Below are 26,428 nucleotides of genomic sequence, written 5' to 3' on the forward strand. Positions count from 1 at the left end.
CTCTCCCTATGATTACTCTGCTCAACCTCTACCGTAACAATATTGTATAACCACTGACCCAAAAAGACCTTGCTTCATAACCACACCAACATGAACACAAACCCACAAACACAGATGCAGCAGATGCAGCAAACAAGACTGTACGGTTCCCGTTGTGTAACAGCTCGACTCCCCTGAGATAATACAATGATGTCAGTCAGATTCAAGAAGTGTTATTCACTGGCTGTGAGAAAACTGCAGTCATTGTGGTACAGTAAAGGGATTATGGGCAACTTTGTGCTGAGCTGTTGTTTTGCAGTGGCTATATCACTCATGGAGCCACAATAATAGGTTGGCTCAATCTCACCGCAGAAAAAAATGCAGTATTTTTTAAATATTTACTTGCAGTTATGTTTGATTGTGCAGATCATGTTGGGACTACTTCACCAAGTTTTTAGATATGAGCTATATTTAGTTTCCACAGTGCAAATAAAGCCAAAACCGCAAGTTACCACTGAAGGTAAATACCAGTTGTAAATTGGTCACATGAACCATTGGTGTTGTATTAAAAGTCCCAAATGACTGGATGACTAATTGGCGAGGAGACAGGACAGGCATTATCACATAAAGATATTATTTAGCAAGCTAGAAATGTGTCATCCTGGCTTCACTAGCTAGCTCAGGAAAAATCCCAGAAATCCTAATCCTGATGCCTTTAAGACTTTTTTAATAATGTGCAATTTTTAGTAAGCTGATGTTAACTGCAAACCTCTGCATTCAACACATAGCTGCTCTGGACAGTGGCCACATTATTGTGTGTTTTCAAGCTTTATGCCAGTGCATATTCCCCTGATCAGGTTTTGGACGTGCCCGTTCTCACTACTCTCAATTACACACACTCACACTGCTGTTATTGATTCAGGTCTTTGTCATGCCCTGAGATGGGCTGCTGGCGCCCACTCATATAAGCCACTTATCTGAAAGCAGCTACCTGATCTGAGGGAAACTTGAGTGGTGAGACATCACTGGGGTCAATGCAGAGATGTTGGTGAGGATGGAAGGGTCTCGGTTCCCCGCATCAGTGAAAGCCAAGGTGGCGGTAATATTTTTCTTGTCAGCTACATTCACAGTTAGAGTTGACATTTATGAAATAACAAGATATTTTTTGAAGGGGTGTTAAAGAACAATGCCATGGTCCTGGCCTTTACGTTGTATTACTTTTTCTTCCTCTCTTCCTTTTGTCCTGCTTTGTTTGCCCGTCTTTTTTGAAATTGTGCTTCTAATGAATAACACTTCCTTACCTTTGTAACATATCTGCCTTTTCTATCACACAGTCTGGCTCTCTATTTAAATTCAACCTTAACGAACAGGGCATGTTATGAAACAAAACAAATCTGTGAGTGAGTATATAAATAAACCAACAAAAGCCTAAGTGTTTTTTCTTCATGCTTCATTAATCCTCCTATTTGAATTCTTTACAGGGTGAATCACTGTTTGCGTCTTTCACTCGATCCAGTCAGCTGTTACCCTACTAACTACTACCATGTCTGTCTAAAACCAGCTTGCATGTCACAACCAATTTTATTTGAGCTCCAGATCTGCCCATCCAAATTCTAACACCGCTTAAGCCACATGAAAGCCTTCGGCCTGAGACTTTATCCCATAAAATCTCCCAGAAGTCATAGTAAACAATCAGATATGAGAAAAAGCCCACTGCGTCCAACACGTACGCCGTTGCATGGTTCCAGTATTACCCTGCTGTGGTCAGCTTATGCCACAGCTAATCTTATAATACTTTACCAATAACATTATTACATACTATGTTCCCTATGTAAACACTGGTTATGTTCACGTACGCATGTCACATGTTACAAAAGGTTGAAGATTGATGAGAACAAGGCAAATGTTATGCAAGAGAAGGACAACAGGTGGGAAAAGATGGGTAGATGGGGAAGTTCATTTAGGGATACCATTCCTATTGGTAACATGTGTCTTATGTGACGGTATTTTTGTTACTGTGAATTCAGTTTGACTCATAATAGCATAAATTGTGATTTATGATGGTGATAAATCTCATTTCCCTTCTTAAAAAAACAAAAAATGACAACAACTGAGCCTGAGCCTTCAGCTTGATTGTCATCAAGTGGATTTAAGATTGTTTGGAAGAATTACACAACAAATACATATGTATGGCACAGACAAATAATATAGATAAAGTTATTGTCTAATGTCTGTCAAATCTATTTAATCAGGTTATATTTCAAAAATTACAAATAAATAAACAAACATCCAAGGATTTCCTGTATTACGCAACTACCTTTGTTTCTTTGCAGTTCAGGACTCGTTAGGAGGCGGATTACTTAGGAAAAGGATTTATCACAGCAGCAGCACTAAAGCTGCTGATGAAACCTCTCCCTGCATTCCTTTGCTATTGCAGCAGGTCATAAGTCATCAATAAACTCTTTCCAGGATTACAACTACAATTACAATGCACAGATGTATGTTTACAGTCTTCATGTTCCTAAAAATCCTGGGTGGCTTTGGTGTTGACCAATATAATGCAAAGAAAGAAATAAGAGAATAAGAAGGTCTTGTTAAGAAAGAGCTGTTTAGGGTCCTTGTAAGGTATTATAAGGTGATCCTGGGCAAAGGGCATGCCAGTGCAGTGTACTGGTAACTTTATGACTGCCCCAGTAGATGTGGTAAAACAATCAAATTTCACTGCCTGTTGCACATAAACCAAATGCCATATGTATGAAATAAAAAGAAAGAATAGGAACCTTGGCAATGCCAAATTATGAGATAAAATAGGCAGGAGGAAGGTGGAGAATCATATTTAAACAGACAGCACAGACGTCCCAAAGGACCTAAGCTCGGTCATTCTCGACCACAATCGGTTGCATGTCCCATTTTGACTTCAGCACTTCCAGGCAGTACTCATGGCAGATGTTTCTATATGCTATACTGGCAACTTGGTTATGGCGTCCCATGCATACCCTGCCTGCTAGCATCTTTCACACTGCTGTTATGTGCTGGATTGCCTCAGGGGCATCTTTTTACAGCCTGCATCTGGGGTCTTGCTTGGTGTGGTAGATCCCAGCTTCTATTTATGTTGTGCTCCGAGCTTGATCCTGTGCTGCGATGATTAGTGCTTCTGTGCTGTCTTTCAGTCCAGCCACTGGTGGGATCTCTGGATCCAGCCACTTCTTCTATCTGCTGGTACATACTGTGCAGGGGCCTGTCCTTCCGTGATGGTTGTTCTCCATCTCCACTTCTTTCTTGGGTTTCTATTGCCTGAGGTATTCACTAAGCACATGGTCTGTTGTGGCTATTTTCCATAAAGTGTCACAGTGCAGGATTTGGGGTGAAACCCACCATATGTGGTCAGGAGCCTCCTTGTCTTCATGTCAGTGGCTTCCTTTGGCCAGTTTATTATCCCAGCAGGGTATCTGATCATGGGCAGGGCATATGTGTTGTTCTTCCCATTCAGCGGACTCCTCAGGACTCGCCTTACCCTCTGCAGGTACTTGGTGGTTGCAGCTTTCTTAGGCGCCTCTTCGTGTTTCCCATTTGCCTGTGGGATTCCCAGGTACTTGTAGCTGTCCTTAGTGTCTGCAATGTTGCCTTCTGGTAGTGAGATCCCCTCAGTTCTGAGTATGTTCCATCTCTTTGTTACCATCTGCCTACACTCCAGTCCAAATGACATTCACATTCACATGTTATTACTATAGATCCTAGTGTTGTGGATCAGTGAATCAATGTGTCGTTCACTATTGGCATACAGCTTGACGTCATCCATGGCGCCTGATGATTGTTCTATTCCGTAGTGGGTATCTGTAGCCAATCTTGTCAATGACACTTGATGGTGACATGTGCTATAGGCTTGAAGTTGGCCTCTAGTGTTGTTCACCACATCCCCATTGAGTTCCTGATGAAGGCTCCAAACTGTTTTTCCAATCGGGTATTCCTTGCCAATTCCTTTTTGTGCCCTGTTTATGTATTGAGCCATGTGCCACTATGATGTCTGACAGGAGCTTCCACGTGGTACTGAGGCAGGTAATTGGATGGGACTGGTCCTTTCTGGAGATCCTTGGGGATTAGGACTGTTTGGCCTTCGGTTAGCTATTCTGGGTGTCTCTCGTCAATTAGCAGAGTATGCCTTGGTTCTTTGGAGCGGTTTATTCCCCTGGCTTCTGTCTCTCTGGTATACCTCTTCAAGTGAGGTCAGCTGCTCTTGCACCTAACGCTCCTTCAGTCATACTTGGTACCCAGTCTTGGGTGACCTGACGTCCTTTCTCCCCCTTGCCGTAGCACATGTGTTGTATCGCATCGATCTTCAGTTGTCATAGCAGTCGCTTCTTCCAAATGTTGTTTACACAAATGCAAAAGGCAGTTACAGAAAGATACATTTTTTCCACTTGTCAGAAATCAAAAGTGTTTTTTTTTTCCTCCTCACATGTATCTAGTGTTCACTGTGAACCTATCATTACCTGTATGAGCATCCAAAAGAACTGACTGAGATGGAAATAATGAGAGAAGAGCGCCAGAGTAGCACAGCTGTCCTCTGAAAACACTTGGCCACGGAAAGCTGACACCAGGAAACAAATCTGCAGACAAACATGATAAAAAGAGAAACACACATTTGAAATAGTTTAGTATTGTCTTTAACTCAACTTTTCATCCTTGTGACTATAAAGACAAAGCAACAAGTTTTCATTTCAACTACTGCATATGCAGATTTTACACAACACAGTCAGATTTTGCATGCCTGCCAAACTGACACCCACACAGGCTGAGTGCAGTGTCAGCAGTCCACATTGAGCATGAGGCCATTTATTGCCTGTTATATAGTGTATACATTTTTAAAGAAGACTGCAGGACTCTGATATGCACACCTCCCAAAGAGAGATATCCCATCCTGCAGACCTGTTACATCACCTTGCAGCAAGCTCTGAAGGCGGAAGGAAAAGTAAAAGCATCTACAACACTGATAAATATGTTTTGTCATATCGTCCTTTCATCCCACACGCACACAAAGAATGCAAAAATGTGTGGGTGATGCACGTTACAAAAACAGCTTGTGGAAAGTGTGCATATGTGTGTGTGTGAGAGAGAGCGAGCAAGAGAAGGCAAAAGAGACAGCAGCAAGGGAGAGCGAGTTTCATAAGCATGAATGCAATGGGGCAAAAATGCAATCTATATGATTAGAGGCAGGATTGTGTCGAAAACCCATGAGGACAGCACAAAATACTGCTGCTCTGTTGTCCATCAGAAAGTTTTATTAAACTCTAGTGCCAAAGCGGCCGGGTGATTGTTACATAACCTGCAGCCTGTCGGATCACTGCCAGTGCCATGGACCAGATAGGGGGTGAATGGACGACAGCAGGAGTTGAGAGTTGTGGGAAGAATGATAACTTGGTCTCAAGTGTTGCCTACATTTTCATTATTGTCAACAAACAAGTAGCAAAAACGGCTTTAGGTAATAAGAAAGGTGTCTGCTGAATAAATTTCAATTTTAACTAGCATCTAATCTTTGAGTAATTAGGTCTGACTTTAACAGTCACAGTTTTTACAGATCAGATACCAGATACAGATATCTACCTCTCTGAAACACCTCAGTGTATACTGATACTACAATATACATTATATATAGACCGTGCGCTTTAGTAAGCCAGTAGCACTCTGTGGTTTCATTGATTTCATCACGTCAGTCTGTACAGTTACCGCATAAGCATGGTGAAACCTGTTTTCCAAACTCATCGACCCACAGCTTATACTTGTTGCCTTTTAGATGACACCACAAATACTGCATGTTTAAATAGGCTGACGTCATGCAGTCACTTCTCGAATGTCTATTCTTTATAGGTTTTCCACTGAAATTTTGGTCGGTCATATTTTCTAACTTTTTGTTAACCTAGGAAATCCCAAAATGTCCATTTCTGGATTTTCCAGCACTTCCCAACCCTGTCTGCATCCTCTTGCTGAGCGAGAGGAAAAGTCAGTCCCTATTTTAAGGAAACTAAGAATCATAAGTCACTTTCTCATTGGTACACCAAGCCCTGGAGGGTGTGTATGTGGATAGGATGGCATAGGAAGGAAATTCGTGCATGAGCTACCAGGAATGATGCCTGAATCAACAAGCTGTTTGGGTAGCTTATGGGAAAAAACAGGGTTAGGTATTTTTAGCAGAGTTATGCTTATGTCGCCTAAAAGCAAAATGATGGGGGGAAATTACCAAATGCTTAAAATCTGCAAGATATAAAATCATGAGCCAACGTGATGTAGATATATGCACCAAGATTATAACTTTGAAAAACCAAGCAGAGTAACAATAAATACTAAACATTCTCTTTAATGTGTACTTCAGTTTATCAGCAGCTGTGATAGCACAGGTAATATTGTTTTCACCTTGAGTGTGTGAGTTTGTATGCATCATCATGGCAAAATTGGAATAGATAACTTTTTTTTTGTAAATAATTTAGTAGGTGCTTACATGTTGAGACATTGGAGCTGTGATTGTGTAGCTAAGATGTTGCTTTCGCCATTTGTGTGGACAAATGATGGTTCAAGAGACACCACAGAGGTGATTCAAATATCTGGGAGAAAACTGCAAACGTACAAGATAAAGTCACAAAACTTCACAAGTACGTAGCTGGAATCGAAATAAACAGCCTGCTGGGAGATGGGTGTGGCCTGACCATAGGTACTAAGCAAAAAGTGCCAGAGCAAGAAGGGCAAGAGTGACTAGAAAGTATAATTACCTCGTGTAATAACGTGAGGTCCAAGGCCTCACTGGCATCTTGGCTATGTTCATTGTAAGAGTTTCATGATTTTTTAGGTCAGATTCTGTGTCCGTTTCATGCAATAATACAGCTTTGACCAATGAATCCACACAAGTTTACCATAGCCTTTTGTGAAATAGCTTAATAGTCGCAGGAAGTGAACCTAATGGCAGGCGGTGACAAAATGACAGGTACAGAGAAACAGCTATGTATGGGGGAAAGGCAAAGGACTGAAATGAACATATGCAGTGCTTTGAACATGTAACTGCCTCTTAGAAATGCACGAGGCTCTGTTTTTGTACTGTTCTTGTTCTCAACAACAGAAGCGAGGTAAAAGCAACCACTCTGAATAAGTTAAAGATCTGATTTGATTAGAACTCGTCTGTTTTTTATCTGCCTTGTCCAACAGGCATTCAGTAGGTAGTAGTACAAACAGATACACACAAGCACATGAGGAGCAGGCTCTCTTTTTTGCTTTTGTTCTCACTCTATTGTTACCACTCAACAGGGACATATTAATACATCACACTTCATATCATGTGGTTGACAACTAACTCTTATGTAGGGCACTGAATCAAAGTTAGCTAAATCTGTCACGACTTGCTATGGTATTGTTCTCCGTGTTTTTGTGTTAGGTTTCACTTCCTTCGGCTCATTTTCCCGATTAGTATCTGTAACTGTCCTTACACCTGCTTCATCTCCCCTCGTTACCTGTGTATGCATATCTTGTCTGAGTCTCCCCTTGTCCTTTGTTTCATAATCCCTAGTGCTTGTGTGTTTTCTAGTTCCACGTTTCCCAGGAGATTCTTCGCGTTTGAATCATCTGCGCCTGCTTAGTCGCTGTCTATTTTGTATTTTAGGTGAAGAGTTCAGCATTAAAGCTGCTTTTTGAGTTCATGTTCTTTCTCCCAAGTCCTGCATTTGAATCCACATCTTGCCTGCCACACAGCCGCACCCTTACGCTTACAGTGTTTGAATCATTATGATTACTCCCCTTATTATGTGGCCAAAGAAATTTTATTAAACTTGATGAGAGGAGTGATCATTTGGGTAGTAGTCACTGTTCAGATGGAAATCTTATAATGGGATTATAGCCAACTGTCAGAATGGTAATGAATCACTGGTTACATTAAACACAAACTATATTTATATTTTTTAATAGGATGCCTCTGTTACAGGGCTCAGTTTGTCATGGATAGCTATAACTAATTAGCTAACAGAAGTTAGCAAAGAAGGTATGAATGTCATTGTTCAGTCCACTCGCAGTGTGACCTACCAATATGGAATAGGTTGGTAGAGTAAGGGGAAGTGACAGGTGTGGACATGAAGTTTATCAGGTAGTTTATAAGCTACTGATCTGCTTTTTGTCTCCAGGCTCTTTTTTCCCCTATTGTGTAACACACTGGGAGTCAACCTGTCTAGACCCTCAGGCTATAGACTTATTCACAGCCGACACTGGGAGGTGATACAGGACTCTAAATACAAGTCCTGTCAGTGAAGTCTGTGCTGTGTGTGTGCTTGCATGTTCTTGTGTCTGATAAAACAGGAATCACCAAAGCTCACACACATCCAGCTGTCCTGGTAATCGATTGCCCCAGTATACAAAGATACAATTCAGGCATGCAGTTTTTTTCCACAACATAACTGAAAACAAGTAAATAACAAAGAAAATTAGACAGAAAATAATACAGAAGCAGCTCTTCATCCACAGACTTTGTCATCAGACCAATGACGTTGAGCTTCAATAACTATTCATTCATCGCTTTGGCTAAATTTCCAAGAAATGTCAGAAAGCCCCCATTTGTTTTGTGGCCTGGAAGCACCCCATTCACTGCTGTTATTGTGCTTTGTTTTGTTCCTACTGCCTTGGGAATAATTTTACTTTCACTGGACAAGATGTAAACACATTTTTGTATTGTATAGGGGGCGATCATGGCTCATGAGTTGGCAGTTCATCTTATAATCAGAAGGTTTGAGCCCCGGCTCCGACAGTCTCAGTCGTTGTGTCCTATTTTCTACAGTTGACAGGCTAACAAACCCTCCTGTGTCAGTGGCAGCTGAACTTCATTCGACCATGGCCTGCAATGACTTTGCCAAATTCTTCACTGAAAAAATCCAAAAAATTAGACAAGCAATTGGTACATCAACAGCAGATCCAGGATATGTACTGTGTCCACCAAAAAACTGTTTAAACACCATGAAACAATTTCAACCTATTAACAGCAAAGACCTGGAGGACATCTTAGGTCAACTGAACTCCTCCTCCTGCTGTTTAGATGTCCTGCCAACAAGTTTTTTCAAAAAGGTCTCAAAGACTTTAGAGTCAGACCTGTTACAGATCGTCAACTTTTCTTTATTATCAGGTGTGTTTCCAGAATCACTAAAAACTGCTGTAATCAAACCTATACTGAAAAAGGACAATCTTGACAAGACACAAATGAACAACTACAGGCCGATCTCAAATCTCCCATTTTTAAGTAAGATCATTGAAAAAGCAGTTTCTCAACAGCTCAATTACTTCTTAAAACACAATAATTGCTACGATGCCTTCCAGTCAGGTTTTAGACAGAATCACAGCACTGAAACCGCTCTGACCAAAGTGTTCAATGACATATGTCTGAATACAGACAGTGGAAAAATGTCAGTCTTAGTTTTACTGGATCTCAGTGCAGCATTTGATACAGTTGACCACAACATATTACTCAAACGACTGGAGAACTGGACAGGTCTTTCAGGAACTGTACTAAACTGGTTCAAAACATACGTAGAAAACAGGAAATACTTTGTATCAATAGGTAACTTCACATCTGAGCAGACAAGTATCACATGTGGAGTTCCCCAAGGTTCCATCTTGGGACCCCTTCTGTTTAACATCTACATGCTACCACTGGCACAGATTATAAACAACAACAAAATAAACTATCACAGATATGCAGATGACACACAAATATATATCACAATGTCACCAGGAGACCGAGGCCCTGTACAGGCTCTTGGTAAATGCATTGAGGAAATCAATGACTGGTTGTGCCACAGTTTTCTCCAGCTAAACAAAAACAAAACTGAGGTAATAGTCTTTGGCGCCAAAGAAAAACGATTACAGGTCACCAGAGAACTTAAATCTATACATCTAAAAACCACAAACCAGGCGAGAAATTTGGGTGTAGTGATGGATGCAGACCTAAACTTAGAAAAACACATTAAGACAATAACAAAGTCAGCTTACTATCACCTCAAGAATATATCAAGGATAAAAGATCTGATGTCTCAACAGGACCTGGAAAAACTAGTCCATGCATTCATCTTTAGTAGGCTTGATTACTGTAACAGCATCTTTACAGGTCTACCTACAAAGTCAGTCAGACAACTACAGCTCATTCAGAACTCTGCTGCTCGAGTCCTCACTAAGACCAAAAAAGTGGACCACATCAGTCCAGCTCTGAGGTCCTTACACTGGCTGCCTGTCCGTCAGAGGATAGACTTTAAAGTTCTGATGCTGGCCTATAAAGCTCTGAATGGTTTAGGACCAAAATACATCAATGACCTCCTGACCCAGTATGAACCTTCCAGATCCCTCAGGTCATCTGGATCCGGTCTTTTATCAGTTCCCAGAATCAGAACCAGACACGGAGAAGCTGCATTCAGCTTTTATGCTCCTTATATCTGGAACAAACTCCCAGAAAGCCTCAGATCAGCTGAAACACTCAGTTTATTTAAATCCAGGTTGAAGACTCACCTGTTCTCAGCTGCATTTGAATAAAGCACCAAATCCACACTTTAAGCTTAAATTTCAAAACTTACATTTAACTACTGATTTTATCTACTGTTCTGATTTTATCTGTTTTGATTTTATATACTGTTGTTTGTTTGTTTGTTTGTTTGTTAATTAGTTAGTTAGTTTATTTGCTTGTTTTAATCAATTTTAAATCATGCTTTTTATTTGTTCTTGTTTCTAATGTCTCTGTAAAGCACTTTGAATCACCTTGTTGTTGAATTGTGCTATACAAATAAACTTGCCTTGCCTTTGCCTTGCCTTGCCTTGGGCAAGACATTTCACCCGTTGCCTACTGGTGGTGGTCGGAGGGCCCGGTGGCGCCAGTGTCCGGCAGCCTCGCCTCTGTCAGTGCGCCCCAGGGCAGCTGTGGCTACAATGTAGCTTGCCATCACCAGTGTGTGAATGGGTGGATGACTGAATGTAGTGTAAAGCACTTTGGGGTCCTTAGGGACTAAGTAAAACGCTATACAAATACAGGCCATTTAACATATTGTAACAAACTGGCATAAAAATAACTAAATGCCCTTTTTCATGAACTTTTCCTGGCAATCTAAATGATACCGACAGCAACATCGTCAAGATAAAGACAAAAGAACACATAATGTACAGTGCAAAATGCCACCAAAAACACATATTTACTTGTTAACACGACAAAGGAGAAATCCTACAACATCAAACTGCACAGAGGCAAAATATTTAGGTGCTGTTGGCTGCAGCTCTAATACTCGCAGTCAGTGTGCAGCTGATCGATCGCCCTGTATGCTGAGCTAAGTGTACTAGGATGGCTAAAAATAGAATCTGCCATATGCATTACATCACTGATGGAGTGGGGTCTAAGCTGTCTGCCAGAGTATCCATCTCATATTGTGTCCCGAAACACTTAACCTCTGCGTTCCCCTGCTCCTCCACCTCCAGCTTTCCTCGTCACATCTTTTTTTTCCCTTCTTCCCCCTTCTCCCACCCCATCCGCTGCTCCACCCTTCATCCCATCTCCCCCTCCTCTTCTCTCGCCTCCCTTCTCCTTCACCACCCCCTACTCTCTAACAGCTACCGGTCTGATCTAGCTGGCTCCAGCATCAGCCTGCACCCTGGGTGTTTCCTCTTATGCCTTTGTTCAGAAAGAGCTTAAGAAAACAAAAGGGGAAAAGAAATATATAACGTTACCACTTCACTCTCATTTCCACCATAATTTTCTCACTTACCGTGGACCAGTTTTATTTCTCTAATCGCAATCATTCATACCTCCTCATCTCACAAACACCTCAGAAACACCTTTCTAGAATATGCAGAATTACATCAGAGTCTTTGCATGCTTCAGCCCCTCAATGTGCTGATACATATAGTGCAGCCAGTTGCAAGAAACAGGTGACACAAAAGTGGCTGAGAGGTGGGTTAGTGGGCCAGTGTGTGTTGCAAAGAAGAAGAAGCGATTGAGCATTTGCTGACATGACGCAGCTTTATCAAAATACTGAAAATGATTCCTCCTACTGTCACATTTTCAGAGTAGCACTCTTGCTTTTTAAAAAAAAAAAGAAACTATTTAAGTATTTTTGCAACTTAAAGCCTCTGTATGCAACTCACAAAATCACATATGCTCCCAACAAATCTGATAATGATCAGCTATTTCAAGTGTGCTCAGTTGCTTAAGGTCTGAGGGAAAAGTAAAGTTCACAGGTGTTTTGGGTTGAATCTTTGGTTGGGACATACTTGCTGAGCCAGCTGTTAGCAAATAAACACCCACCCTCTTTGTTCTGTTTCACATCCAAACAGCCACAACGCTGCAGCTACTTTTGCTTACGTGAGGACAGACTGCAGTGCTGTAATTGGATGTATGTGATTGCACGAAACAGGAAGATGATATCAGGAGCGTCCGCCGTGTATTTTGGGATCAACTGATATACTGTATTTCCAGAATAAACAATAGTGTGAGAGCCTGCAGGTCTCAAGCTTTCAAAGGCAGAGGTGATTCAGCAATAGGGGACAAACTCAAAAGCTGTCAACAAATTCACAGTGTCATTAGGGTCATTATTTAAAGTCTGGGGAATGTGGAAATCCAGGCTTGTTTATGCTGTCTCTTTGACTTTGTGAAGACCCCTCGTCCTTATATTCACACAAAAAGTGAATGAAAAATATCAATAGATATCAATACATAAACAATCTACTGATACTCTGTTGAAACTAACCACATTGTTGTTTTTGTTATTGCTGGATCTTTTTGTCACTGCTTATTCTATACTCACACAGCTACCAGCAATAATGCTAACTCCTCCATACAGAGGACTCAATAGTACCACCCACATGAAGCAGTTTTAGCTGCATTCCTAATAGGCCTCCTCTTTCTCCTATTTAGTCTTCAGTCAAAGAGCCTCAGTACTGCTGGAAACTGAAGCTGCTTTTGATCTCAACATGGCTACTTTTAAGAAGTCTCTTGAATTTGTTTCTTCAACATCTGGTGAGAGGAAATCTGGGGACCAGACAGAAAACTCTCTGCAAGCAATGGGACACACACACACACACACACACACACACACACACACACACACACACACACACACACACACATTCATACACAGCTATAAAAACATTGTAACCAGCTGTTCAAGGTCAGCTCCCTAAGCTCACACACTCAATGGGTCTACTTTGCCCTACCACAAACCTCTGTGTGTCCCACAGTGCATTCATGATGTGGGTGTGATTCAGCCCTCATACTGACTTCTTCAGTTTTCTGCCATGGTTTGACCAGTAAAGACATTTGCTTTATGTTATTCTGCATAAACGGATGAAATGTCATACAGCAAAACATCAAGGAGGCTAAAATATAGGTCAAATTGTGTTCTATTCACAAATGTTGAGAAATTCTCTACTACAATCATTCACATCTGATTATGACAACCCCGCCATGAACAGTCTTTCCACGCTTACCTGCTTCTTCCAGATTAGCAATATTTCTAAGGTTCGGGATAATTGCAAGTCTAACTACAGTGATCACAAAGCCTGCAGAAACCTACACTGACCTTCTTAAGCTGTTTCATTCATTTCCGTCTAACAAGCCATTGATTAAGAAAACTGATTGATCTGGAGCAGTCCTCAGGGTGTGGCAATGGCTGGCTGTAAAGCCAATCAATTTGTGAAAAACTCTGGATAAGATATTGCTTGCTCCATTCATGCTACTCCTGCCAGCATATCTATCATATACTCTACTTTGGTGTCTCCCTTTGTAATTTAGACTTAATAAGACCAACTGCTGTGACATCATGCATTTAATAAAGTCTCAATTGGCCCTTTCTATCTAACTCAATAAATTATGACTAAACAGGTTGCTTGGACCTTCAACTTAATCTTCTAGTTGTAATTTAACTGGGGGCTCTTGTAATTTTTGCAAGGTACTTGCAGATTGCTTGGATATAAACAATATCTTGACTGCACACTTTTTAACTAGCAGTTAAAATTCTGCCTAATGAGGAAACTTGTTTACAACTTGCATTCCACAACAGGTGAATTCATTCAAAGAAAACTGAGATGGAAATGTGAGTCAAACATGTTCCCTCCTGTGCCTGTGAAGGATTTTCTGTGGGCTTCAAAAAGCTCTAGTCATAAAAATGAGCAGAGCTCAGGGAAGTCATTGATCAGAAACTTCATTCACCGCTGCTGTTGAACTTGGCTCTCGTCATGGAGCTATAGTGACCCCTACAGGTTATTGCGATGAGGGTTTGGTTGCTCAGCCAAAGTTTGTAAGGCAGGGGTTATGTGTGTATATTGGGGGGAGTGGGTTAAATGAGTGGGTCACTTCTTAACAAGATTGCAAACATTTGTGTTTATATCACGTACTCCTGTCTGACCATTTCCATGATCCATGGACCATGGAACCCTTTTTTTTTTTTTAATAATATGAGTTTTCATCATTTAAAGCTCAAGTTATTAAATCATGTTCAGGAAAATACTGCAATTAGACACACATTACAAACAAACTGCCAAGGCAGACTGATTACAATCTCCTGGTAACCCAAGAACAAAAGGCCTTTATATAGATATGTCTCAGTCTTTTCAGGAAATATGCCGTTTCCTTCCTAAGTTCATTATTTTATGACTCACTGAGGAAGTTGGGTGGCTCACATTTTCTATTTCGGTCCATTGAGTTAGCAAAACAGAGCTAACTCTGTTAGCTCTGCAATGAAACTGCAATGAACTGCAATGAAAGTTTGTAGATTTTACAAACTTTCATTGCAGTTTGTAAAAACTACAACAGCTTTAAAGGACTCACAAAAATGTGTACTGTACAACGTGGCAGTAGCAGAACCATTACTGCGAGTCTGCTATACGTGACAACAACAGGGAGACATCCTGCTCAACTCAACCTAGAAAACGTGTGCAAACATCATGCTGGAATGGCCTCAACAGTTTCGGTGTAAACACTTTTCTAAACTTCCAATGTTCACTCAACTCAACATACAAAGCTCTGCCAAGACAAGCTGTCAAATTCCAAAAATAGAACAGATGATATTGGGGACTTTGACAACTGTAGGCTCCCACTTTGTTTATCATTCACAGTGTCAACAGTCCTGATGGCAAACTGAATGACTCCACATAATCAGGTTAAAGGTGACTGGGGAGTTTAGCAAGTACATTTCTAATCATTGCATTTTAAATCAGCTTGCAGTCACAACACTTTGGCCTTAAATTTAAAAGGAGCTTGCGTGACAGAAAAACATATTTACAGAAATGACAGTAACTGCAGAATAAAACAGGCCCTTGACTTAACTTGCCACAGGAGAGTCTATGCACAGACGGTTTATATAATACCTTTAACTGTTAAAGCAGGTAATGAATGTAAGTTTTAGGCAAGAAAGTTTTTAGAACTCAGTTTTACAGTTGTCCATAAGAATATACTTTCAGGACGTATCACAATTATTATTCACAGTTTTTCAAAAAACAAAAAAAACACACACTCAGAATTAACTGCTTTTGGGACTTGCTCTTGGATGCATCCTCTTTTTCACAGCTACCAGGCAGGCAACTGTAGAAAATGATCTACTGTGACTTTTAGCTTTATGTGTAAAAATACAAGTTCAGATGCTTCTAAGGTCACCATAGCCCACTTTCAGAAAAGAATTATATGTAACTTTCAGAGGCTACAAAGGTTAGACTCTCTGAACACAACATATGGTTAAACAACCACTAGAATTAATCCATTTGCATTGCTACATATTAACAAATAAACAGGCACACATGCAGCTAGAAGATCAAAAACACAGATATGTAATGTCTTTTAAACATATGCAAATGCAAAGTTAGTAGTACTTCTGCAGTGTAATGCAAACGAGCAGTAAGCTGTCTAGAGTGCAGTTTACTTTATCTGCACAAAAAGTCATCAGTGATGAAGATAATCAGGCTACAATATACAGCGGTGTGAAAAAGTGTTTGCCCCCTTCTTGATTGACGTATTTGTCACACTTACACGTTTCAGATCATCAAACTAATTTTAATGTTAGACAAAGATAACCTGGGTAAATACTAAATGCAGTTTTTAAATGATGATTTCATTGATTAAGAGAGAAAAGTTATCCAAACTTAACCTGTCTCGTTAAGTTTAAATCATTAAATCATGAATTAACTGTGACTAAGTTCAACTTCAGTAAAAACACTCTGGCCTGATTACTGGCAGACCTGTTGAATCAAGTCCCAAACCCCTTAAATCAGGGGTGTCAAACTGAAATACACAGTGGGCCAAATTCAAAACTGGAACAAAGTCGCGGGCTAACGTTAATACTTATTGAAAAAAAATCTTCCTCCAGATATAAGAATGAATCTTTTCTTATGGACTCAAATAAGTTTTGCTGGAAAGCTGAATATGGAACAAGCAAAGCTTAATACTAAACAATATATATATTAGCTGTATAATACCAGTAGGCCAGCTCTAATAGTAATTTGGTATGGCTTCGCGGGCCAAATGTAATTAGGCCAAATTTGGCCCGCGGGCCAGAGTTTGACACCTATGACTTATGGCAAAGTTACAGTCTCAATCTTATTCTATATTTTTTCTCAGTGTCTTCTTGAGGGACAGTATGTGTATATGTGTACGTGATATTTAATGAATGTTTAAGTGCAGGTTATTGTGCAGACTCAGCACTGAGCATCAAAGAGTTGATTTGTAGTGTGTCACATCAGTGTGGTGGCAGCTGTCCTGGCAGCCATTTTTGGAATTCCATAATATACTATGATTCATATCAGTATGATATGTGAACTGAACTTCAGGTAAGAAGTTATGACCTGCAGGCTATCTGGGTCAGATATAAACCAAGTTTAGGTGGAGTTTATTTTCGTTATGCTGACTTTTTACAGTCAGTTACAACAACTCGTACTGCGTACTAGCTAGCATGACGGAGTTTATATACAGCTGGGCAGGTGCTATGATTTTATTGATGTTGAACTTGTTTTATCTTATTCTATTTATAAGGTTAGTTATTAGTTTCCAACCGTCCCGTAAAAAAACGGAATCGTCTCGTATTCAGAGAAAATATTGCGCGTTTCGTTTTGAGGTGAAAAGGAACACAGTTTGAAAAAGACACAAAGCTGGATTTATTCTGTGTCTTTGCTGCACAGCTGCCTCTTCTCCTGTCATTCTCTCCCCTCCCTCTCCTGTTTCTACTTCAATCATGAAACTGATCAATGATCAGCTAATCGGCTTTTCTCTCTTGTTTGTTTATCGCCCACTTTGCGATAACCAGCGGATGTCGCGCTTAAACAACAGCAGCACGTTTAAACTTGATCAGCTGTTGTAAAAATTTATTTAATATTAATTTATAGTATCAGTTGATGTTTGCTGGAGCCACAGCTGTAAACCTGCTGGTCATGATATCGGTTTGGTTATCTGGTGAGAGGGAAACATGAAGATGAAACCAGGAGATGTCGTTACTGAATTATCAGAGCTGAACAGGTGATGGAGAAACAGGTTTACCTTTTAGGTGACATGAATGAGTTGAAGGGAAGTTATGAACTGTTTCTGAGAGACAAATAACACCAGGATCCTTTTTTATGTAGCTGACAGCTGGTAACTGTGCAGGGGCGGGTCTAGCAAAGTTTTGCCAGGGGGGCAGGTAGGGCATTAAAAGGGAAAGGGGGCACAAAGAAATACTTTTCTTTCTTATGTCATTTAAAAACTTTGAATAAATAATTATCTGAATCTTACAACAAACGTTTTCATCTGATGTAAAATGTATAGAAATCCATTATTGTACATAGTAATTTTTTTAGGGTCTCATCATAATTTCTTCAGAAGTAGCTAAGTACTGTATAGGATGCCAGTATTTTCCCACATTTTCTAGATACTGTACCAGTACTGTGTGTAAAATGCCATCAAAAAGTCAATTAAGTTTTATTCTTTCTCACCTGTCTTTCTGTCTCCTTTCACTTTTTAAAGGTTGCCATGTTAGAAAAAATATTTTGCTCTGCCATGCTGTTTATTGATGTGGTAAATGAATAGTTTATGAAAATATATCTAAATCTGTCATAAGTAATCAGTAATGGTCATGTCTCACCTCTAGTCTTCTCTGTCTTAATTTCAGGTTTTCACCTTGTGTTGTAGATAGTTCAGGAGGTTAACTCGACCAAGCAGTCTACTTTCGGGTATTGTTTAGAATACCAGAATAGGGAGGATGGTGTAGGTTTAAGTTTATTAGACTGATAAATATATACCAACAAGACAGTGTACATCACTGTTACAACGACGTTTGTTTGCATTCAAAGGATTTATGGTTTTTCCTATAATACCTGGTGGGCCGGTCTCTAGTCAAAATGCCCGGGCCGATTTTTTGCCCAGTCCAGCCCTGATTATACATAAATGGAAAAAACTTGGAACAGTGATGAAGCTTCCGAGGAATGACCGGCCGACCAAAATTACTCCAAGAGCACATCGACAACTTATCCAGGAGGTCAAAAAAGAACCCAGAACAACATCAAGCTTCTACATGTCTCGCTTAAAGTCAGAGTTCATGATTCATCAATAAGAAAGAGACTGGGCAACAATTGCAGCCATGGGAGAGTTCAAGACAAAAAACACTGCTGACCAAAAGAGATACAAAGGCTCGTCTTACATTTGCCAAAAACATCTTGATCATCCACATTTTTGGGGGAAAATATTCTGTGAACTGTCGAGACAAAAGCTGAACTTTTTGGAAGGTTTGAGTCACGTTGCATCTAGCATAAGAATAACATAGCATTTATATAACACATCCTACTAACAGTAAAATATAGTAGGTGGTAGAGTGGGAATGTTTTGCTGCCTCGGGACCTGGAAGACTTGTTGTGGTAAATCTAACCATGAATTCTGCTGTCTACCAAAACATCCTGAAGGAGAATTTCCGACTATCTGTTCATGAGCTCAAGCTGAACACTTGGGTTCTGCAGCAGGACAATGATCCCAAACAGACTTGCAAGTCCACCTCTGAAAGGCTTAAGAAAAAAAAAGACGAGTTCAGAGTGCCTTACTCAAACTTCTGACCTGAATCCAATTGAGATGCTGTGGCATGATCTTAAAAAGCCGGTTGATGCTCAAAAATTTTGCAAAGAAAATGCAGGAAAGAAAATAGACTGACGTCATTCATTTAAACAGGGCTGATTTTCATACTGTGGTGGCAGAAGGGGGATTTAGCCTGAGTGTTTCAGCGAACTGAGCCAGGGATAGAGAGTCCAATTATCACAAGTGGTTTATGTCTGAGAATCACTCACTCTTCTTTATCTGCAGTAGTGTGCTCGAACACAAACCCTAAGGAACAACATGTCAGCAGAAGTGTTGCATATCTGCTTAACCTGTGGGTTATTGTACAGGTGAGCTGAGCCTGTGTGCATTCTCATTACCTTGTGTTTAATTTGCTATTGTGGTAAAAATAAATGTTGTCTCCTGTGTGTACTCTGTACTCTTTCTTCAGGGTAATCCACAGCCTGCAGACTGTTTTGCTACATCTACATATACTGTCATTGTTTAAACTAATGAGTCACACCAGTTACACCCAGCCACCTTTAGAGGGTTAGAAAGAAGAGACAGAGACAGAGTGAAACAGCCTTTTGCTGGTAATGTCACAGCTCCAAGCAAAGGCTACCTGCTGCCAGAATGATAAAGGGGACAAAGAATAGAAGAAGGGACACTACTCAGTATTTTGTCATGTAAAAGCGGTGAAAGAAGGGGAAATCAGAGAAACAGAAAAAACAGATGAACATAAGGAAATGAAGGTAAGAGAAAGTCAGGCAGTTGGCTATTACTGTACAGTGTTGGCTCATTTTTCAGTAACAGGTAAGAGACATGGACACAATGAATAGTGAGCGTGTAGAAGAAAAATGCTGCTGACTTTAACAATAGATGGAACAAATTAAGATAAGAGGAGCTAGGGAAACAAAGGCACGAGGTGTTCGAGTAGAGTATCTCCCAAAAGGCCTTCCTTACCCCTCCACTGTTCTGTTACACACACACACACACACACACACACACATACACACCGTGGCTCCTGCAACATGAGCATTTCCTGGAACCCATACACAAACGGTGACACAGGCCTCAGCTACTGACACTTATACCCTTAAATACCTTGTGTGCCATTTGCTCAACTCTGAGACAGTAATGCATTTAATAGGGACATGCTGTGTTTTAGCCTGCTATTGACTTTTTAATTCTTAGTTAGCGTATTGTCTGTCTTGTCTTAATGTTGGTTTAAAATGGAGCACTGTAACAAAAAATAATTTCCCCCAGGGATCAATAAAGTATTCTGATTCTGATTCTGATTCTGATTAATAACTGCATGAAACAATAACACCCTAAGATTTAGATAGAAACTGTACAAAATTTGAGACATTTGTCTGAGAGGGACAGGCTGGTAACCATTATGTTTTCTTGCTATTTTCCTTCTTTTGTGTTCTGATTTATAAACTCTTGTGGGTTTAAACACATAATAGGACAAGCTAGGCATGTACTCTGACGTCAACCAGAGAATCAGACCCTAAAAGACATTCAAAACCCCCCAATGTCTACTGATTCATGACGGGAACAGATACATTTCCTCAGGAAAAACAGAGTCTCAGAAAGACTCATGCTGATCTTATCTTCTGTACAAAACTACGTCTTTGACCACACATTTCATACGTCTCCCCTCCCTGAACACCTGAGAAACTGCATGCATTCGTTCAAACCCTACCCCACTCCTTCACCACATGCACATACACAGTGACGACAGACAGGAACTTTTAGGAATCTTGTCAGCAAGCACACAACTTCTGTATTCTCCTCAGAGATGGGAAATGACAGCAGTGGTTGTTGTGCAAGAGGAAAAAGAGTTGGCGTAGTGTTTATGTGTGTGTGACTTTGTGCATGTGGATACAAGGGCAGACTTCTGAATGCTGGATTTGGTCCCAGAGCTAACAGGAAATCCTTTATAACCAGAAGTAAGAGTCACCTAAACACCTCCCATGTACTGGAATAAAGCAATGGCAACACAGGGGTAAACACTTTACTGAATGTGTGTGGGAATGTCTGTCTGAGACGTGGCGGTGGGCTGTTTAATCCCAAAGGAAGAGTAATTTAATAGTATTTTTTATATATATATAATTTTTTTCCCGCATACAGAAACTGGATGTGTTCAAGCATGCCCACATTTCCATTCCATTGTGTTTTTGACAAGTAAATATATACATCCAATATAAGAATTTATATTATTATATTAAACAAAACTCTAATTTTTCATTTTAACTAACTATTTAAGAAGTACAGCATTGGTCCCCGTGTTCAGATGCTCATAAATAAGTGGACAACACCAAACAATCATTATGCTTTCATAACAGTGAGTATAAGAATTATTTTTAATATTTGGATTAAAACATTTGCAGTCAATCACTGCCTCAAGTCTAGAACCCATGGATATCATCACCTATTGTGTTTCCTCTCTTGAGATGTTCAGCCACCTTCAGTTGCGGTTTGTTTTTGGATCTTCAGTTATGTATTTATATTTATGTATTTAACTGGACAATAGGTTCTTATTTTATTGCTGACACTGTCGATTCTAAGATCTGCTTAGAAAGAATATACAATTGATCAGGAATAACCATGGAAACACATATATTTTCACATTCTATTGCACAGAATGTACTTCATAATTATATTATATTCATTTAATTTTATTTTTGAAAGTCATTATCTATCATACTATCAGGATAAGACAACCTCCTAAACAAGTCTAACCATACGGTAACAGGTCTTTCTCCATTTCTTCCCCAACCCTATGATAATCTTTTCAAAATAAAATAAAGGAGCATATTCCAAAGCAAACAAAACCCTGAAAATTTCAATTTTCCTATTTAATGCCATTTAGTTTTCTTTTTCATTTTTCCATCTCTAAGCATCTAAGCAATATCTGTCAATGTAAAACAAAATAATTGTGCATATACGACCAGTACTTATGTAGCACACTGTTAAATTTACACTCAGACAAAAACAGATAGACAGGCCGACACACCTACAGCGGATGTGACAAATTTTTATTTTCTTCTCAGTCGGAGTCCTGACGCAGTGGCCTTGACAGTGGCCACTGCCTGTAGGTGTCTTATTACTGGCCCAGATCAGTTCCAACCTGTCTGACTATAAAACACCTTCAGCAAGATTTTGTGTCTGCAGTACTGCTGGATGAGTCCTCTTACTAAACCTATATATCTAAACGTATACAGTCTGAGCTTTATACATTTGAAAAAAAAATCCCAGAAGATTAAGAAACACATATTAGAACACACATTACTCAAGATGTGCTGCAATAGTTTGTAGAAATCTGATTGACATTTTCTTCTCCTTTAAGATGGTAAACATCACATCACACAATCTGGATATAATATCATAGTAAAGTTAAAAGTTTGTGCAATCTTCTCTTTCATCTCAGTCCTGTTTGCTTCATCATCTGCCTCTCTTGCTTGTACCAGCACTGCTGTCTTAGTTTTCATGGTGATTTAGCAATTAAATGTCCTACCTCTGGTGCCCTTGGGTCTTTGGCATTTTCTAACTAAATACTAAAGAGGTAAAAAGCACGACAGCAAAAATACTGAGACAGTAATGCAATTAAACTACACAAACTGAACCAGAAGGCTCCACTTTCTCATTTAAAAATGTATTTTTGTTATTTGGCGTCATTAAACCTAATAACCTCAGTTGTGCAAGGCAGTGCCCCTCAGGTAAGACAACACAGTACTTCCTGAATCTAGCTATATACTCACACAGACAGGTCCAGAAGTCTTATAAATACAATGCAAATACAATTTTATATAGTATATCATTGTCATATTATTAACACGCAAGCAGCTAATTACTATAATTTGTCTAAATTCTGGCTTTATTTGATAGTGTTACGCTCCCTCTAGTGGTCACTGTTGGGTGACATAAGTTCAAATTCAGTCTTAGATAATGGTGAAATGCAGCGAGTGTGCAATTAAGCATTTTTCTCTCAGTAAAGTCTAAAAAATATATCGTTGTGACTGTAAAATAAATTAATGCATTGACTATTAATGGTGGCTAGCACTGTTGCCTCACACATCAAGAAGGTCCAGAGTTCCACTCCACCATCTGGCCACCATCCGTGGCCTTTCTGTGTGGGGTTTGCATGTTCTCCCACAGTCCAAAGACATCAAAGTAGTGAGGTTAGGTTAACTGGTAATTCTAAATTGTCCATAGATGTGAATGTGTATCGTTATATGTGCTAGCCCTGCGTCAGATTGGCAACCTGTCCAGGGTGTACCTGCCTCTCGCCCTATGAAAGCTCAGATATTCTCTAGCGCCCCCCTGAGAAGGATAAGGTTAAGCGAAGAGAATGGATGGATGGATAGATGGATGGTTCTTTTGTAAATTGTTTTCTTGATTTAAAAGATTTAAATATGTTTAAGAAACTATCCTGCTTGCTCATGCTAGGTTGTTTGTATAGTTACAGTAAAAGGAATAAAGAGTATATTTTTACATGTTTAACTAGACAAGCACATCTAAACAACCAACAGAGTTTCAGCCCCCAAAAATCTGTAAAGTAGAAAAATTAAACCCAATTAAAAATGATTGCTGCTAGCATTCATAAAGGAAACCGATCCAGTATTAAATATTTGTGAGGGAGAAAAGAATGGGACACTTAAACGAAACTAACCACTAACTGGTTCAGATAAGGGCTGATCATTCCTGCACGTTAAGTTGGAGTAAGCTTTGCCAATATTGCTCATATCCCCCTGAACTCAGGAATGAGGAATGTACATGAGGTGCCTTTCCTCCCTACTGTGTGCTTCAAATCCCTCCAAAACATTTATTTTGGAGAAGGGTTACAACTTTGATCTCACGTTTGCAACATACTATCTTTATTCTTCTTCTCTGGCCATTCTTTGGTATGATACCTTACTCACTTAATGATTACAAGCCACCGTGGCCCAGATGCAGCAAAACAGACTTTCTTCTTACAGCCCTTTAACTGTTTAGAAGTAATTAGGAGCTCCTTTATGGCCTCCCAGACTATTACACGCATCATTCTTATTGTGATCTTTGTTGTTTCAACTCTTGGGAGGGTAGCAATAGTTTTATATTTACTTGATTAGTACACAGTCTTTCTGACGGTATGTTGTAGGAGGTCGAAATCTTCAGAAATGGTTCTGCAAATCTTTTTAGTCTCAAGATAATCAATTAACATTTTTTCTGAAGTGCTTTCAAATCAAACCCAAGATTAATTTTCTTGATTGTGTTATGAAGTTCAGACTGTCCAGAACATTCCAAAGATTTCCAAAGTCTAATATTTTTGACACATTTGGTTTACTTAGCTTTCTTTATCTTATTTTGTATCTTGTATCATAAAATAATAAAAAAGGTCAGTTGATATTTTAACTGATATTTATGTAGATATACAGAATATCTCAAAGGAGTCACAGACTTTTCTTCTGCAGCTGCTTTCTTCTACCGTGGCTGCTTATTTATTCATGTGATCAGTTGCATTTGAAACACATGGTTTAGTTGTTACAGTTTATTACACAATAAAGTTGAGAGAATTTTCACGGAGAATGTACAATTTATCTTTTAAATTAATACATACTTACTGAAGTGTACCTGTAATATTAAAAGAGGTAGATACCAAACAGGTTTTTATTTCTATTCTGGGCTTAAACTGTATATTTAAGTCAAGTATCAAGTCTTTATTTGGTCGCTCATGTTAGCTATCTGTCCAGTTTATACTGACTTGTCAGAGAAGCACTGAGAAGCACGAGTAAATCTGAATCTAATTACAACAGAGTATTTCATTTAATGAATGTGTTTCTTAGATTCATTCTCAGTGTGTACAGGAAAATTTCAGAAGTATGCTAAAAACCTTTGCCAAACAAGTAAAGAACACATTTAAAATCATGACTTTAAACAATGAAAATGATTACTTGCAAATCTTAAAAGATCAGCACAAGATTCTTTTGATACGCAGAGGATTAGAGAACAGTGGAATGGCCTTAAAATTGCCTGTGATAAGGAAAGCTAGATCCACCCAGTGCAACTGATTGGTCAGCAGATGGTAGTTTTATAAGCACTGGTCTGCTGCTAACTGCTACCTTGAAAAGCCAGGGTTGCCTCGCTAACCCCAAATCCTGCTTCGTCACTCAACTTACAGACTGTTTAAGAGAGGTGAAGTATTATGTAAGTTCTCTTCAGTGTACGGTAGCAGATGCAGAGAGAAATTCATCAAACTGGCAGCTCTAATTTTCTCCACAGAGAGGGCAAACTCAGTGAATGATTACAGCCAACACAGATGGCATACCCTGCCTGCCAGAGGTGGTTGGAGTTGGATATGATCCTTCAAATCAGTGGTGATGTGTGAGCTACAACCCACAAATATGGGAGACATTTGTGTTACTAATAACATTTGGCATCTATTCTGATATATATAAAAAGAAGAAAAACAGCACTGTCACTGTATCAGTGATAGCCACAGCTTGACCAGGAAAAGCTGACTATGAGCTTGCAAGAACAAAGCATCTCTCTCTTTCTTTAAATGACACGTTTGCAGAAGGATTAGATGAATGCAATTAACATTCTTGATTGACAGGTAGCATTTTTAACAAAAACAAACAGAAAAACAGAGTCCTCTTTGTGAATATGCAACATTTTCAAGACATTAAGTGGTAAATATTCTGACAGAACAGTTATAAAAAAGGACCCTCCTGGCAAATTGTTGAGGTAATTGATTTATGTCCAAATACATGTGTCATCCACTTTGTGGATAATTATTTAAAAATAAAAGAAAGAAAGAAAGAAATCAGACTGTCTAAAGAAATCTGCTCCAAGTGATTTATATAAGAAAAAGAGTTTTTTCAGCAAGCCACTTGACATACAAGCTAAACTGAATAAGTGAAGACAAGATGTGACTTGATCTAATTCAATTCAGCACATCCCACCCATCATTATCTCCGAAATACTTCCAGCACTAACAAAAGACCGCTTAAAGGCTACATTTTAACATCAGAACCTACAATCAGATAGGCCTTCAGCAAGCTTTTCACAGCTGGCTTTGACTAAAAGGCTAGAAAAATGCAAACATTTCGAATCCCTAGACCAAAGTTAGACACACGCACTATCGAGGAAGAAGGCATTATTATACAGTAACGTACAAACTAGGAAAGAGAACAGGGTGGAATTTTCCATCCAAAACCCTTTTAGGTTCAGGGGCTCTGCCTGGGCCATAAACGGGTCTACTCCGAGGTGGCTAGCCCCCAGGGACCTCTTTAGAAATGACTTGTGTTTGTCAACCAAAGAGAGGGGGACCAGTGGAAAATTACCAGTCCCGCACTCAGTCACGCAAGCACACATGCACACACACAAACACACACACTTGATCAGGACCACCTGTAGCCACATATCTACCTC

The 26,428-nt window shown here is 39.6% G+C and overlaps 1 protein-coding gene across 3 annotated transcripts in view; it reads right to left on the minus strand.

Annotated features, from left to right (window-relative positions):
- adgrv1 (adhesion G protein-coupled receptor V1) overlaps positions 1 to 26,428 on the minus strand; it is a 129,627-nt gene that overhangs the window by 23,753 nt on the left and 79,446 nt on the right. For all 3 annotated transcript variants that reach the window (XM_082553996.1, XM_082553997.1, XM_082553995.1), the window contains one exon: positions 4,470 to 4,586. In XM_082553996.1, coding sequence (XP_082410122.1) covers positions 4,470 to 4,586 — 117 coding nt within the window. The remainder of the gene's footprint in view (positions 1 to 4,469; positions 4,587 to 26,428) is intronic.

The sequence above is a fragment of the Aulonocara stuartgranti genome, assembly GCF_965226115.1.
Source record: "Aulonocara stuartgranti genome assembly, chromosome: 12".
Classification (NCBI taxonomy): Eukaryota; Metazoa; Chordata; class Actinopteri; order Cichliformes; family Cichlidae; genus Aulonocara; species Aulonocara stuartgranti.